The sequence below is a fragment of the Ranitomeya imitator genome, chromosome 3 (assembly GCF_032444005.1).
Source record: "Ranitomeya imitator isolate aRanImi1 chromosome 3, aRanImi1.pri, whole genome shotgun sequence".
NCBI lineage: Eukaryota > Metazoa > Chordata > Amphibia > Anura > Dendrobatidae > Ranitomeya > Ranitomeya imitator.
This window is the reverse complement of record NC_091284.1, coordinates 841,489,827-841,506,938: the sequence shown is the minus strand read 5'-3', so window position 1 is coordinate 841,506,938 and position 17,112 is coordinate 841,489,827. Positions and strand designations below refer to the sequence as shown.

Sequence of the window (17,112 nt, the reverse complement as noted above, 5' to 3'; positions counted from 1 at the left end):
TGTGTGATTCCAGCCTTGCTGTTCGATCAGGACCAAAGGGGCTTGAGCCTCAAGCCCGTGGCCATCATGGCAGCAGTTGGCAGTCACAAGCTCGTGATTCTAAAAACCTTAATGATCTACATTGCACTGCATCACAGGGCTGAAAACATTAGAAACAGACCCGGCGGATCCTCACTCTTATATAGGATATATTATATCCTATCATCTGGTAATAAGTTACTGATTATATTGTGGCCAGGACTGAACCCCAATCTGTGCGTTATACAAATGTTAAAGGATTCATTTCATTTTACTTCATAGCACGAGAACAAATTTTACACCAAAATATTTTATTTTCCAGTTCGTATCTACACAATTTTCCCCAGTGCCTTACTAAGAGGGCGAGAAAGTCCCGACCACGACGGATGAAGCCACAATGTCAGATGGAGACGCTGTTCTCAATGTGTTTCGGGTGCAGGTACAGATAGGACAAGCGTCTGCTCTGGTTCTTCTCATTAATTATCTTGGATATCTCGGCAAGTTTCTCCTTAAATTCCTGAATGTGTTTTTTTGGGGTTTCCTCGATGAAGTGTGCTTCGTGATAATTACCAAGACGTCTCTGTAACATGCAAAAAAGAGGAAGCATAAGACCAAGTATCAAACAGGACAGTGAGAGCTACTGGTGGTAAAAACCCACCCGGTCCAGGGGCTCGGTGCTGAGCTGCCACACAGCAACCAGCTCCATAACGGTGGTGTTGACATCAGACAAGGAATCCAGAATAGTCTGTAATGTGGTGCCCCCTTTGGTTGAGGGTGGGGGGCTCTTCATAGATGGTGGTCCATTGGGCAGCCAGGAAAAGAAGTCAAACTGCAAGGAAGACAAAAGGATAATGTTCCTGCACAATGAGCTGTCATGAATCACAGGGGGGGATATTTTTGATTATCCCACCAATATGGCATGAATCGGGGTTGTTTGGTTGTCCCTGGTTATTTTCTGTAGGGGTATTTATTTATATCCCACCTCTGGTTTGGAACTTGCAGCTCTCTGGCGCCCCTCCTTACCCTCAGGTCAGACAGGGAACTGCAGCTAGGATAATTAGTCGCCAGAAAGGCTGCCTTACTATCTACTGGCTCATGGGCACAGCAGCGAGGGCGATATAACTACTACCACAACAAACGTGAACAATAATCATCAACGCCGTGCATCGCTGCCAGTGTTACCTACCAGCGCAGGACATTTCCGCTGCCATCAGCTCTTATTTCTTAATTAATAACGGGTCAGGAGCCAACCCAATTAGTAGTGCAATTTACTTCAGAGGACGTGACAGTACGTTATAGAGCAATGAGAAACCAAGCTAGTCATTTTATATATTTTACTCCAAAAGGTAGGCAGTGTTTACAAAAGTATAAAAAGATATTCTAAAAATGAGACAATTATGGATATACAGACAATGACAAAATAAAAAGGGATTAAAGGAAGAAAAACCACTTACAATTGCTCAAGTCATTTCATAGCAGACCATGCGGTGCGGGAGAGCGGGCTATACATCAAAGTGCATCACAGAGCATCTCTTAAGGTACCGTCACACTAAGCGACGCTGCAGCGATACCGACAACGATGTCAATAGCTCTCCAGCGACCAAACAGCGACGCTGCAGCAATCACACAGACAGCTCTCCAGCGACCAACGATCCTGAAGTCCCCGGGTAACCAGGGTAAACATCGGGTTACTAAGCGCAGGGCCGCACTTAGTAACCCGATGTTTACCCTGGTTACCGTTGTTTGTTTTTTTACATTTACACTACATACTTACATTCCCGGTGTCTGGTCAGGTCCCTCGACTTCAGCTTCCAGCACTGACTGAGCGCTGGCCGTAAAGTACAGCGGTGACATCACCGCTGTGCTTTGCTTTACGGCTGGCCGGCGCTCACCAATCAGTGCGGGAAGCTGACGGTGAGGGACCTGACCAGACACCGGGAATGTAAGTATGTAGTGTTTGTTTTTCTACATTTACAACGGTAACCAGGGTAAACATCGGGTTACTAAGCGCGGCCCTGCGCTTAGTAACCCGATGTTTACCCTGGTTACCAGTGACGACATCGCTGAATCGGCGTCACACATGCCGATTCAGCGATGTCAGCGGGAGATCCAGCGACAAAATAAAGTGCTGAACTTTCCCCAGCGACCAACGATCTCCCAGCAGGGGCCTGATCGTTGGTCGCTGTCACACATAGCGATTTAGTTAACGATATCGTTGCTACCTCACAAAAAGCAACAATATCGTTAACGAAATCGTTCAGTGTGACGGTACCTTTAGCTAGTTCCCTGGACAAGGACTAGTGCAAAATGAGGTCTCACTATCTTATACTTGTGCCCAAAACCAAGGCACTCCCCCTGTGGTGACCTCACTGGGTGGCTGAATACTCCCCTTTCTGAAAGATATGGAAAACCATCTCTAGACATATCTCGGTGTATGAACCTTGTAGAAGGACAACACCATTGTCATTGTGCTCAGCATGACAGGGGGGTTAATTTAAAGTATAAACACGAAGTGGATACATGACCCCCTTACAGAGAAATCTGTTCCTTGAATTTTGTTGGGTTTTAATTCTAGAGATATCAGTGGGGTATAGATCTCTCGGTGGACATCCGGAATATGTAACTTTTATGTCTCTATCCCTAATTGGGATCAAGTTATGCCCTACTATTAAGTTTTTACAAAAACAAAAGAGCGCATGTGTTACCATAGCTGCCTTTAGCCCGGTTAAGGCCATAAACTTCTCAGTGGGGGCTGCTGCACACTGGTATCAAGTTGCACAGAGTGTGTAGTGAGAAGAAGATTTTCCTATGCAGTGTCAAGAGGATGGATCAGAAAGCCCGCAGCATGTGTCTGTAAAGCCATGGAACCTTCTGGAAGTAAACTCAGAATATGGCATATTTATATTATTGTGACAGGAGCCATAACATGTATGTAACCATCTCCTAGGACAAGTTGAGATCACTCTACAAACAGCGCTTTGCATTGACTGCAGCAGGTCCCATATGTAATGGAAGCATGGAGTCTGCCAAAAATCAGTATTCCCACAACACCGGAGCAATGCAACAATGCTGGATATCGATGGAGTGGTTATCGGTGGTGAGCGGTAGACTGTCAGCAACTGTGAGCAGAAGCAACAAGAAGACTGTCAACCACGAAGTCTGCTCGGAGCTATGCCTGCACCAACTCCAGAGGAAGGATCTTCAGGCCAAGATGAAGACGACCTTGTTGGAGGTCAGTATTGTGTGTGAATCTTCCATTTTGCCACTTACTTGGCCAAGATTGACAGCTGCATGCCCTGCAGAACATCTGAAGACCACCATGGTCAGGTATCTTACCAACGAGGACACAGTCTCCAGGGATGATGGGATTCCTGGTGGAGAGTCAGAGTGATTAGAATTTATCAAATCAGTTTAACCATTTACCAACATGGAGAGCTTAAATCATGTCAAAAGTAGAGTAAGTGATAGGTAGTGTCTGATGGCACCCACAATCCGGGCAAACCATTACAATCTGAACTGCAGCACCACTCACTAAAGGCTTGTGTCGCAGTCCTCTGTGCAGTGTGTCTGTTCTGAAGGACCCCCCTCCCCGAGTCATCAAGATCCCAGAAGTTGAGCCCCCCTGATCATAAAGACCCAGCAGGAGACAAAGATTGGGTGTGGTGGAGAACGCTCAGTGAGTGGGAAGTCTCATGAGATCCATGGGACATTCACAAGGTTGGAGCACTTTACGCCAAGCACTGACCAAGTTTTTATTCACACCGGTATTTCTATGCCAAAACCAGGTGTCTCGAAAACACCGACTATAATTGATAGGTTGACAGCTGTTCTAAGCTTCACTCCTGGTTTTGCTATACTAACACTGATGTAAATATACTAACTTGTGAATGAGGCCTTAAATGGGTGTTAAAGTTTGTTCAGTTAGGCAGCATGAAAATAAGCAAGTTTGCAATGGACTTGCTTTTTTCCTCTTCCTTTAAATCTGTTGTTATTTTTCTGCAGTGAGAGTTTCTTTCATATAGTGTACAGCTGGTATCTGTGTAGCTTGGCCTCTATTGCCTACCCAGACCTTGGTAGGAGGCACAAAGCCGTTCTGTTCCAGAGGAGGAGTTAACTCTTAACATCCCAGTCACTTCTCCGCAGTGACTTTCTATACATCAGTGATCTATATCCCTCCCATTTTCCGAATTCATGCTGTTATAAACAATCAGCCCGCAGCTGCCAATCATGGCTCTCACTGTCCAGAGAGGTTTGTTTGATCAAATGTCCTGTTATCTCTATGTGTAACTACAGGGATGAGAGTGTAAACTTCTAACAAAAAGATTGATGGCTGAATGTGTTACAGCAGAACTTGTGCTGAGCTTTATAGTTCTATTCGCCAGAGCAGTTGTTCAAGGATGAGACCTCACTCAAAACCTGGTTATAAGGAAACAGCAGAGCTCCGAGCTGTTCAAGACATCTTGATAAACTCCTTTAAGTATCATGTTTTTTTGCAAGTAACAGCTACAAATTCAATATCGGTTTCCCCATAAGTGCTCTGCCTAAAGAGAACAGACCACTGCCATCAAAACTACTGTATACAAGGAGGAAAGAATAAAAACAAGAGAAGGTAACCTCTTGTAAAGGCAGAATAAGGATTACAGCTCTGGAGGACACAAATTAAGTAACCGGTTACTTATCCTCTCCATTAGTCCTGTGGTGGAGCTGCCATTTTCATGGTGACATTCTGATGGTCGTACCTGAGGATTCACGTTTCAGGAAGCCCTTCTCGTAGATCTCAGCCACCCAGGCCTGCAGTTCTGGGTCTGTCTGCACAGACTCGTCACTCTTATAATAATAGTGCACAATGCCGGATACAAAGCTGGAAGGAGAGCAGAGATGGAGGGTTAGATCACAGCTTCCTAAATACTCTGAGGTCATCTCCAGATCCTCCCCAGTCATTAGACCTGTATACCATTGTGCTGAATACACCCTACAGACCAAGCTCAGAGTTTATAGCCCTCACATTGCCCCGTACACGTCACCTCTCCATCGCCTCCCAGATCATCTTCCCATCATCTCGGTAGTAGTAGTTGGGAATGGACTCCAATCCTCGGGCCTTGATATCTTCAGGCAGACAGAGGCCGCTGTACATCACCTCCTTCATCGCCTTCTCCAGTAAAGCATTAATACCTTTTATACCAAGAACTGTAAACTACAAGAGAAAGAATAAGGTTTCAGCATAGGTAATCCCAAGTACAGCGTCACAATGTTCTCCCTCCCTGCTGTCCAGGGAAATACGACCAACGCTGCCGAATGTGGCCCTGGACTTCGAACATAAAACCTAATCATTTGATGCACTTTGAAGGCTGTAACTCGAGTCCTCCCCATCGGTGTAGGCCATCACTGTATCCGAGGTAATCCAATAGATGGGCCCAAGTCACATGAAGGAAAACAAAAAACAAAACACACCATCTTCCGTAAGGACTGCCAGTCTCACTACTGACTAGGAGCATTGGCCAAGTCCTTCAGCTCACTAGGTTCGGCACAGGATTTGCTACTCTAGATTACAAGCATTGGACCTCTGTTGATTTTGACCCAAGTGCAGACAAAACACAACACAAACTCCTTTCCATGCGGTTGGACATTCATGATCTGGAGACTATAGAACAACTGACTCATTACTAGAAGTCAAGGCTGCCATAATCCCTCAACATTTCACACTCCACCTGACTCCTACCCTCCAGAAAGTGTCTCCTAGGCTTACTACAGCAGCCCACACCTCCCATAAGGAGCCCAGGCTCCTTCTGCTATAGGTGTTAAGACAGAAAAAATCTTAGACTCAAGAGTGAAAATTATGGGCCAGGGTAGTAGAGGAGGCTGCTGGAAATTAAACTCATGGCAAAGAAAAAATAAATAAATAAATAATCAGACTCAAGGCCAGGAGCAACACTTCAAATCCAACCAAGAGGAAAGCCAACCTGCCGGCCTGCTCTTTGTAAAAGGCTACAATACATCCTAGTGGCCAGAGTAATCACTATAATCTATTCCGGAGGTCACCAGTCCACCATAGATCTGTACAACAAGCTCCCGGAGCCTTTGTAAGACAGAACCATTGAAGAAGCAAGTGGCTGCTGCCAGCATTTGCTCTTGATTGCCCCTCTGATGCAGTCATGTTGAAAGTTATAAGGTCACACTAATGGTTTTTGGGGCTTTTATCACCATGAGCTAAACCACCAGTTAGGAGGTTGGGTAGAAACATTGCAGGAGAGAAAAGCACACAAGACCATCGGGCGATACCCTTTTGGATGCAAGGAAAGTTGAAGCAAGGAGCTCACCTGACCCCATCAGCTGGCGCCTCGTGGATGAGGTCCTCCAGGATAGGATTAGGACAGTGTTTCAACTCCAGTCCTCAAGAACCACCAACAGGTCATGTTTTCAGGATTTCCTTAGTATTGCACAGATGATAATTTTGTTACCTGCTCAAGCAATAATTCCATCACTTGGGCAATACTATGGAAATCCTCAAAACATGACCTGTTGGTGGCTCTTGAGGACTGGAGTTGAGAAACACTGGATTAGGTGGAGAAAACAATATCCGGCTGCTCTGCAGGAATGAAGAATCCTTGGGACCAAGATGAGTGGAACGGTTTTTTCCACAACGCCTTTCATGGCTGGACTAGCATCCATTTAAAGTAAAAAAAAAAAAAAAAAAATTATGAAATTGCTTTTCTTCCCCTCATTTGATGTTAATCCAGCCTTGAAACGCGTTGTGGAAAACCTGTTCCACTTATCTTTGCTCCCCAAAATTCTTCATTCCAGCAGAGCAGCCGGATATCGTGTTATCGTCCCAGCTGGTTACCAAGGATGTTTGGCATTGCCGCTCAATGAATCCTTGCCCTTTCCTGGTTATCCTTCAACAGCACCACAAACAGTAGATAAAGGACAGGTGATGGCACTTAATCCGATGAGTTATCGGCCCATATATCTGACTACTCAATGGCCGCACTGTTTTCCCCCCCATCCTTCCTCAGGACCAGCTGATCTGTCGGGAAGTACAGTTTCTCTCTCACTTATGTTTGCTGTCTTGCAGTCTGTCAAGGTCCCTGCAGTCGGGAGTTTTCACTTATTAACCTTTATTGAGGAGCCTAAATTAGTGATTATCCACAGGAGCATAGAGAAATGTTTGGTGTTTGTGCCTTGTATCCAGGACTTGTGCTCTCCATTCCCCTTCAGTGTCACATTCTCCCCAGTCTCCATCTGACTCTCGGGCCACGCTCTATGGCTGGGTGGTCCGCACTGGTACTTTCAATCCTGGGATGCTGGTTCAAGTCCCACCAAGGACATCATCTGCAGGCAGTCTGTATGTTCTCCCGTGTTTGCATGGGTTTCCTCCCACACTCCAAAGACCAATCGGGAAATCAGATTGTGGATTGTGAGCCCCAATGGGGACAGTGATGATGATGTCTCTGAAGCGCTGGGGAATTAATGGCGCCATATAAGTGAGTAACATACAGAGATAAGTAACTATCCCCCGGCAGCCTCACTCAGTGATAGGGGTAGTGTCAGTGCAGCGTCAGTGCAGAGAGGTGGTGGCTGTGACACCCCCCACTGACTAGGAGCGGTTCAGCATTAGCGTTGCCGTCAGTCAGTGCAGGGGGCTCCTCTATGTACTGAGCGCCACCTGAAGCCACGCTGGCACGATCCCCATGAAGAGGGAGGCACCTGGATGTGCCATGTACCGTGCAGCTAGCCGAGGTATTACCGCCCAGCATCATAGGTCTGCTTACAGAGAACCCATCGTCAGGATCATCCATAATGGTGCCGTCATACGGATTCCTTCAGTGTAGAATCGGCAGCCTGGGGTTTGATAAAACGGTAGTTAGTTCTTACCGGTAATTGTTTTTCCAGGAATCCACCTGACAGCACCATTGGAGGACGTCCTTACCCTCAGTGGGACAGGAACAACAAGCGGTTAAAAGGACCCTCCCCACTCCACCCACCAGTGATTTTCTAAGTACCACATCTGGATGGATGCAAAAAGAGTTTATTAACAGTCATACACCAATGTTACGTCACATTAGTCAATAGTATAAACTTGCAGTGGGAGGGAACTAGTAGTGCTGTCAGGATGGATTCCTGGAAATACAATTACCGGTAAGAACCAATTACCGTTTTCCAGTTCAACACCTGACAGCACCATTGGAGAAATACCAAAGGATGTTTAACTAGGGTGGGACTACTGCATGTAATACTTTTCTACCAAAAGCTAACTGATCTGATGCGACATCTAATTTATAGTGTCTAACAAAGGTAGAAAGACTGGTCCAAGTCGCCGCCCTACAGATTTGCTCAGCTGAGGCTTCCCCCTTCTCCACCCATGATGTAGAGATAGCTCGGGTTGAATGGGCCCTAAGAATATCCGGGGGATCTTTCCCTTGGTCTGTATATGCTAGGTTTATCATGGTTTTGATCCACCTAGCAATGGTTGATTTTGCTGCCTTACAACCCCTATTTGTGCCACTGTACTGTACGAACAAGTTAGTGTCCGGTCTCCAACTTTCCGTCGCCCCCAGGTATGTTAGAACAGTCTCCCTAACGTCAAGGTTATGGTAGACCCCTTCCTTTGTGTTTCTAGGGTGCTGGGAGAATGAAGGAAGGATTATCTCCTGATTTATATTGGTTGAGGACACTACCTTGGGGAGGAAGGCTGGGTTAAGTCTTAAGGTACCGTTACACTAAACGATTTACCAATGATCACGACCAGCGATACGACCTGGCCGTGATCGTTGGTAAGTCGTTGTGTGGTCGCTGGGGAGCGGTCACACAGACATCTCTCTCCAGCGACCAACGATCAGGGGAACAACTTCGGCATCGTTGAAACTGTCTTCAACAATGCCGAAGTCCCTGGGTAACCAGGGTAAACATCGTGTTACTAAGTGCAGGGCCGCGCTTAGTAACCAGATATTTACCCTGGTTACCATTGTAAAAAAACAAACAAAAACAAAACAAAAAAAAAAAAAACAGTACATACTCACATTCCGATGTCTGTCACGTCCCCCGCCGTCAGCTTCCCTGCACTGTGTGAGCGCCGGCCGTAAAGCAGAGCGGTGACGTCACCGCTGTGCTCTGCTTTACGGCCGGCGCTGACAGTGCAGGGGAGCTGACGCCGGGGGACGTGACAGACATCGGAATGTGAGTATGTACTTTTTTTTTTTTTTTTTTTACAATGGTAACCAGGGTAAATATCGGGTTACTAAGCGCAGCCCTGCACTTAGTAACACGATGTTTACCCTGGTTACAGGTGAACACCGCTAGATCGGCGTCACACACGCCGATCTAGCGATGACAGCGGGTGATCAGCAGGGGCCTGATCGTTGGTCGCTGTCACAAAGATATCGTTAGCGGGATCGTTGCTACGTCACAAAAAGCGTGACATTGCAACGATATCGTTAACAAAATCGTTGTGTGAAGGTACCTTTAAGACTATCCGGTCGTCAAAGATCTGAAGATATGGGTTCTGAGTGGAAAGAGCTTGCATCTCCCCCAGCCTTTTAGCTGATGTGATGGCAATCAGGAAGGCAGTTTCAGGGTATGTGCACACGTACAGGTTTTTTCGTGTTTTTTTCGCGCTAAAAACCTCATTAAAAACGCATACATTATGCATTCTATCATTTAGAATGCATTCTGCATGTTTTGTGCACATGGATGCGTTTTTTTCCGCGAAAAAAAACGCATCGCGGTAAAAAAAAAAAAAGAGCATGTTCATTATTTTTGCGGATTTTCTGCGTTTTTCCCGCAATTGTATGCATTTGGGAAAAAACGCACAAAAACGCATGCGGATTTCTGGCAGAAATGCCTGGTTTTTGTCAGGAAAATTTCTGCAAGAAATCCTTACGTGTGCACATACCCTCAAAGGAGAGTGGCTATGCTCATATCTTCTGATAACAAGTACGGGGTTTTAAACAGGGTATTAAGGACCAGGTTTAGGTCCCAAGGAGGAGTGGATTTTCTCACAAGTGGTCTCATTCTCTGTGTGGCCCTGGAAAATCTTGCTATCAAAGGATGGGAGGCTAGTGACGTATCAAAAAAAAAAAAAAAAAAAAAAAAAAAAAAAAGACACCAAGCACTGCAATCTGTACTTTTAAAGTACTAGGCCGGAGGCCCTTATCAAATCCGAGTTGCAGGAAGTCGAGGATTCTGGGAATGTCTGGTTTTGAAGTATCCACAGGAACCTCTCCCAGAAAGGAACAATACCGCTTCCAGATTTTGTTGTAAATCGCCGAAGTCACCGGCTTTCTGCTTGCCTGGAGTGTGGTAGTGACATCTTCTGACAGGACTCTGGATCTTAAGGTTTGCCGTTCAGGATCCAAGCAGATAGGTGAAGAAAGTCTGAGTTCTTGTGGAACACCGGCCCTTGTAGTAGAAGGTCCTGCCTGTTCGGTAACAAGATTGGTCTCTCTGTTGACATTCTGGATAGTAGAGAGAACCAGCTCCAATTTGGCCAAAAAGGAACCACTAGGATTACGGTTGCTCTCTCGTCTCGTATCTTCCCGAGTGTCTTCGGTATCAGAGGAAGAGGCGGGAACGCGTACAGGAGACCTTCTCCCCAATACCGAGACAAGGCGTCTACTGCAGTGGCTCCGTCTAAAGGATTGAGCGAGAAAAATGCTCTGGTCTTTGTATTTGACCTGGTGGCGAAAAGATCCACCTGAGGTGGTGTTCCTCATTTCTGGCACAGACTGCTGAATACTTCTGGGTTCAGCTCCCATTCTTCGGGATGTACAGATGTTCTGCTCAAGAAATCGGCTACTTGATTCTTGGCGCCTTCCAGGTGAACTGCCGAGATGGATTTGACAGATTTCTCTGCCCATCTGAAAATCTGGTCCGCTAGGTGTTGCAGTGGTGGATGCTTTGGACCTCCTCGGTGTCTTAGAAATGCCACTGCTGTGACATTGTCGGACAGTATCCTTACGTGTCTGCCCCTGACCTGTGACTGGGCCTGGTACAACACCTTCCAGATCGCATACAGCGCCCTGAAATTTGATGATCTTGCGGCAATCTGAGGAGTCCATTCTCCCTGATAGTATGTCCTTAAATGGGAGTAATGGCCCTTGCCTCTTTCTTAGATGGGTACTGGAGTTATCGCATCTAACTCGATCAACTCCTGGATGTTTGTCCACAGAGGAGTCAGAGCGGACAGGGTCAGGTTACAACAAATCTTTCTGGGGGACTGTTGGAGAACTCTAGTTTGTACCCCTGAGCAATTACCTGCATAATCCAAGGGATTTTGGGATACTTTCTGCCAACCCCCTAGAAATTTTTGTAACCGACCACCCACCTTGATGTCATTTATTTGGCTTTCCTGTACCTGCACTTGGGAAGTTGTAGTCTCTACCCTTTCCACCCTTGGGATAAGACCACCTCCCAGTCTTCCCTTTCCCCCTGTAGTCTGCCTTCTTACTAGGTCGGGATCTACGAAAGGGCTGGTACTTTTTTGTATTTTCCTCAGGGAAGCCTTTCTTTTTATCTGAGGCCTTTTCTAGAATGTCATCCAGAATAGGCCCAAATACTTTATTCCCTGAGAATGGGATTCCGCACAATTTATTTTTTGACTGGATATCCCCCGACCAGGTCTTTAGCCAGATGGCTCTTCTGGCCGCGTTGGATAAAGACTCGCTTCTGGCAGCGAAGCGTACAGATCAGGGCCGGACTGGCCATTTGGCAGTTCTGGCAAATGCCAGAAGGGCTGGTCTGGTCATGGGCTGCCTTGTCTGCTACGTTGTTAACAAAATCAATGTTCTCAAGCCACCCATACTGTTAACAGTTGTGACGGAGCACAAAGCCGGTCACTCCGTCACTTACCCCAGCATGCCGTGGGTATCATTAGAAATATTGGTCTTGTAGTAAATCTTGCTTTCCTCCATCCAGGGTAATATTAATATATCCCATCTGGTACTTGGGGACGGGGACAACATGGGCCTGTGTGATTTCAAATGCCAGGGCTGAATTTCATCCCCAGTCCGTACCTGGTACAGATTCAGCAGAAGCGTCTGCCATAAAGCCTGTTGCAAGGTTAAGCAACGGCAGGGATTTGCGAACATCTCTGGAAGTCTTAGCTTTGAGATGTTCCTCCAAATTGTCTATCCATAGATGCCATTGACCGGGCTACCGATGTTGCAGCTATATTGGCCCGTATTATTCCTGTGGAGGACTCCCAGGATCTCCTGAGCAGACCATCTGCTTTGCGATCCATAGGATCCTTCAATGCAGAGGAGTCCTCAAATGGGATTGAGGTCTTCTTCGCCACTTTTGCCAATGGAACATCAATCTTGGGAACTTCATCCCACACTTTAATGTCCTCTGGATTATAAGGCAAACGGAGTCCGAAATCTCTGGGTACCACTAGTCTCTTCTCCGCTTCCTGCCATTCCTCCAGAATCATGGAACGGATGTGGTTGTTGACTGGAAAAACCTTTGTGACCTGGGCATGTAATCCGCCAAACATCTCATCCTGGATCGAGGTCTCCTCTGGCATGTCCTGTAACTGCATAGTGTTACGAACTGCATACAGAAGCTCATCTGTATCTGTCGCTGAGAAGAGATAGCTCTTCCCTCTGCCCAATGATCCGTCTCTTTCCTCCAGGTCTGAATCCTCCGAAATCTCTCCTTCGGAAGAGGGACTAGACTCTCTTGGCCTCTTCTGTGATGTCTGCGGTTCTGACTGGCTTGTCTGGGGAAGATTCAAGCTTGAGATGGATGCCTGAACCTCTTGACGAATCATTGTCCTCATACTGGATAATAATGCAGTCTGCTCATCACCCACAATTTTAGCTGTGCACGACTTGCATAGTGGCTTCCGCCAATTTTCCGGAAATTTAGAAGCACATATTGGGCTTTTATTTTTCCCCGATTTCTTTTGGATGTGGGAATAGGAGGCTCTACCTAGAATAGAATACATAGTACACTTTGTAGATCGGGACGTAGGGGGAGGGGTGAGCATTGTGGTATGGCTTAGTATAGCCTACTCACGTGCCCCTGAAGCTGGTCAGTCCCCTCAGGTCTGGCAGTTTCCTCCATAGTGAGGACAATTTACCATACAGCCGTGTGTTCTTTGTGTCAGGATGGCCGGCAGTATAAAGACCCCCATAAAGCGTTTATATAGGTTTTACCTGGTTGATCCTGCCCTCCTTACCGCGTCCATGCGTTTGACCGTGCTGAAAGGCCTCTCCTGAGGCCGGTGCTGTCGCTGGCGTCCCCCTGTCCGGCGTTTGTCGCAACCGGAAGTGACGAGGCCGCAGGTCCTGGAGCCAGCAGCGGCTGCCGCGCGGAGAGCGCTTGCTGGAAATGGACGCGGCTGCATGCTGGGATCGGCCACCGTCTGGAGATGGCCCCCGTATACACCCCCAGCAAACAGGCGCCCGGACAGAGAGCCCCCAGTATGGAGGAACGGATCCAATCCCCAGGAGCAGCGCTACACTGGGGAGGGTGAGGGACCCCACCATCGCAGGTATCAGCCGCAGATATCTTGCGGCGGGGAAGGGAAAGGCTGGGCCCCCCGATCCCCACCATCTGCACAGCACCGTCGGAGGAAAAGCTTGCCGTTCCTATCCACAGTGGGACAGGAAAAACACTGGTGGGTGGAGTGGGGAGGGTCCTTTTAACCGCTTGTTGTTCCTGTCCCACTGAGGGTAAGAAGGACATCCTCCAATGGTGCTGTCAGGTGGTGAACTGGAAATCGGATGTTTTGGATTCCTAAACTCTTGATGGACCGGGTGGAGCGGTGGGGGTAGAATGTTCTGCTCTGTCACGGCCCCTTAGAAGTCAACCACCAGATCCATCTGCCCCATCGCCACCCACAGATAGGACAGCATCAGCGGCAAATGTAAATCAGGAAGATGGACACCAAATGCAGCGGGGGGGCCATGGCGGAGCCAAAGACCCTACACAGTCCCATCCCAACACATGAAGGGTTTAGGAAAGCTAACCTTCTAATGAGGCACTTAAAACCAGGCTGCAGATTTCTACACTGAAGGCGTCCATAGTGTAAGGAGGTGGACAGGACGTCAGCATCCCCCGAATACACCAACTATATTGATGTAAGTGAGTTGGGAGGTGTAATGCTTGAACGGTGTTACAGAACCCCCAGCACCAAGAATATCTTATGCAGTATATATTATGTATAATAGGTTCCATGTGAAATGCATCAGTCCACAGGCTGCGCCCCTGGGCAGAGAGGACAAGATATCTCCCTTCTGTCCTCCCCCACCTTTGTAATTCCCCCAGTAAATATCAGCAGGCTCCGGCCCCCTGCGGCTATTGTAATGTATGTCTGGCCTGTTTTTCCTATTGGCCTGCCCTGTGTATCTGTGTTATATATTCTGTGTGCTGTAAATAAAGTGTGTTCTTTTAGACTGGAAATACCTGGAGTAGCAGTCAGCTTTTATATGCTCCCATGTAATCAAGAAATCCTAGCCAGCGTCCTTCATTCAGAATCCAGCAAAAGCAGAATGGACCTCCTGAAACACGGGGGTGCTGAAAGAGGTACTACAGCCCAGTAGACCCTGTTACAAACTGGTTTGCTGAACATAGGGTTAATATTTGCCTGCAGAGTGATGTTCACAGCCATGTAAAGTGTAATGTATGCTGTGACAGTCATGTATAGTAATCAGTAACGTGAAGTAGAATATGCACAGTGTGTAGCAGTGTTATGAGTAAGGTATAATATAGGAGGTTAGAATGATTGCATAGAACTGTGTGAAAGGTTAAGTCTGCCCAGCAACAGACTGCAGGGTCAGACAGTTAATTGTAGGGCCAGCCCACAGTGCGAAGGAGGATTGGTAATCTCTGGGTAGAGTCAGAAAATAGTAAGTTAATTAAAATTGAGAGGCATAACAGGACACCCTTAGGGAAGAAGATAATCATTGGGTTTGTGTGGAAACCAGTGACAAAGGAAGCAAGACTCACCAGAACCTTAGTGGTGGTAGAGTTCTCCCTTAACATGCAAGTCCTAGGATCTACAGCGAGATTACATGAACGTCTTTAGGAGACTTAGTGGGAATGGTCCTAGTGACAGTGAGAATGTCAGCGGGTGATCACGAATAGGAAGATATCGGGAGAATGTCCTGCAGGTCTGTTCCCAGGGTACGATTAGTCTGAGTGCAGTACCACAGTGAAACACATCTACCCAGGTTGTGCTACACTAGTATTATAGAGCTCCTCTGCTTAAACTTCTCTTTTACCAACATTCATCACTAGTTGTATGAGGGACTCACCTTATCAAAGACTCCGCCTGGAGAAATGAGATGAATTCTAGCAAGTGTATTGATGTCCAGAGTATAGCGTAGATGGGGGATAACGAGCTAAGGAGAGGAGGAAATAATAAATATGTTCTAATATCTTCTCAACCAATAAATAAAAGCTTCAATAAAGCAACTGAGACAATCAACCCCCCCATCATTAGCCGAAACGCTCTACGTGCAGCGTGCCAATGATCGACAAGGTGGATTCTGCTGGATACTGAAACCCATCAAGGGGTTGGAACCAGAGATCTATGGATCCATCAAACTATGCATCATTCAGCTGCATGTCCTCTGTGCCAGGAATCAGGGGTAACGATTGGGGGATCCCTCTCACCTTGTACACTGGGTGGTTACGCGGCAGCTGCCGGTGAGTTGCTATGTCAAATACTTCAGCAAAGAGATGGGTGTGGAGCAGATGATAGACGATTTCATGGACCTGGAACTCAGCATTGCGCACCCAGATCTTGGCCAATGTCCAGTCCCATTCATTGTCACTGGGCAAAAAGATCGGCGTCCGTTCTCCTGGAGTCTGACCCAACTGTAACAGAAGAAAATGTGCAAAGTCCATAAGACCTCAAGTGTGCGAGTTATGTAGAGCGCTGGCAATGATCACTAATGTGCACCAAGACCTAATGCACAGCGTGTGCAAGTCATAAAGCTCTGGAGGTCTTGAAGTTTATCCTCCAGAGCTGCATTTCCTGCTGGTTTAGTGTTTGGGTAATCACATATTCACACCAGGCATACAGACCAATCTAAGAAGCCATAGTCTCGTATCTATGGCAGTAGCTTCTATGATCACCATCATCTGGTCATCACAGTTCATGAGACGGTAGTGGCCACCGGTGATGGGTCGGCACATGGGCGGATTACAGGGAGAGTTTGTAGCCTGTTACCAGGTAGATCTCTCTAGAGACTTATAAATAATGTAGGAGAGTTCATCCACACCAATCTGTAAGAGGGTAGTGCTGTTATGGACAGTAACACGCTGCCACTTTAAGAGACAGCACCCCCTTGTCTGGTGCGATGGAATGTCCTGCTTCTCCCCTGCTTTAGACGGTGAAGATAAACTGCCCTAGGATGAGGGGAGGAGTTGAGCCTGAACTGTGCGTGTAAGCTGAAGCTGCTACAGACTGAGAACTTTGTGCCGTTTGCTACAAGAAAGGTCCCACAGCTTGGGACGACGCTTACTTGTGAAATTTGCAAGACTTTTCTGTGTACAGCAAAGGTGGCAGTCCTGTGCTAGTTTGTGAAGCCACGAAGATACTGAGAAAGGGACTTAGTTTCCAGGAGCATCCCTAGGATCCAGAAGCAAGGAGAAGACCAAGTTTCACAGAGCTGACAGAAAGCCGTTCGCACCACCATATTGGACTTCTGGGGGCTTCCTGGGACTGGACCCGAGTCCCCAACATCACCGTGAGTCTGTTCCTGTTTGGTGCACCTGTTAGGGCCTAGTGGAGGCTTCAGTAGTCAGTACACGGGAGCCGTGTGGCCTGCTTAGTAAAGGCCAGGGGGGTTATACATAGAGTAGCATCGTTATTTGTTAATTGTTTAAACTTGCTTGTGAGACATATTCTGAGTCTGTAATAGTTGTAGCACCGTGCTATTTTACAGGAAAGATTACACATGTACATTATCTTTTGCCATTGTAAACCCTTTTTGCATCTTCCTCATTCCCTTCATTCCTTGCCTTCTAATAAGTCTACCCTTTGTTGTTTGCACCTCATCTTGTGTACAGTAGTCTTCCTGCACAGTGGTGGTCCCCCGGCCATCGCTTCTCATCTACCACTGGGCCCCCTCAGGCAGGCTGTATTTA

The 17,112-nt window shown here is 47.1% G+C and overlaps 1 protein-coding gene across 1 annotated transcript in view; it reads right to left on the bottom strand.

Annotated features, from left to right (window-relative positions):
* Positions 1-418: 418 nt before the first annotated feature.
* The window catches only part of LOC138671864 (polyunsaturated fatty acid lipoxygenase ALOX15B-like), a 157,766-nt gene continuing 141,072 nt past the window's right edge, over positions 419-17,112 (bottom strand). The window contains exons 10-16 of the mRNA XM_069759994.1: positions 15,634-15,837; positions 15,273-15,359; positions 5,043-5,212; positions 4,758-4,879; positions 3,289-3,389; positions 677-847; positions 419-598 (exon numbers count right to left, since the gene is read on the bottom strand). Coding sequence (XP_069616095.1) covers positions 419-598; positions 677-847; positions 3,289-3,389; positions 4,758-4,879; positions 5,043-5,212; positions 15,273-15,359; positions 15,634-15,837 — 1,035 coding nt within the window. The remainder of the gene's footprint in view (positions 599-676; positions 848-3,288; positions 3,390-4,757; positions 4,880-5,042; positions 5,213-15,272; positions 15,360-15,633; positions 15,838-17,112) is intronic.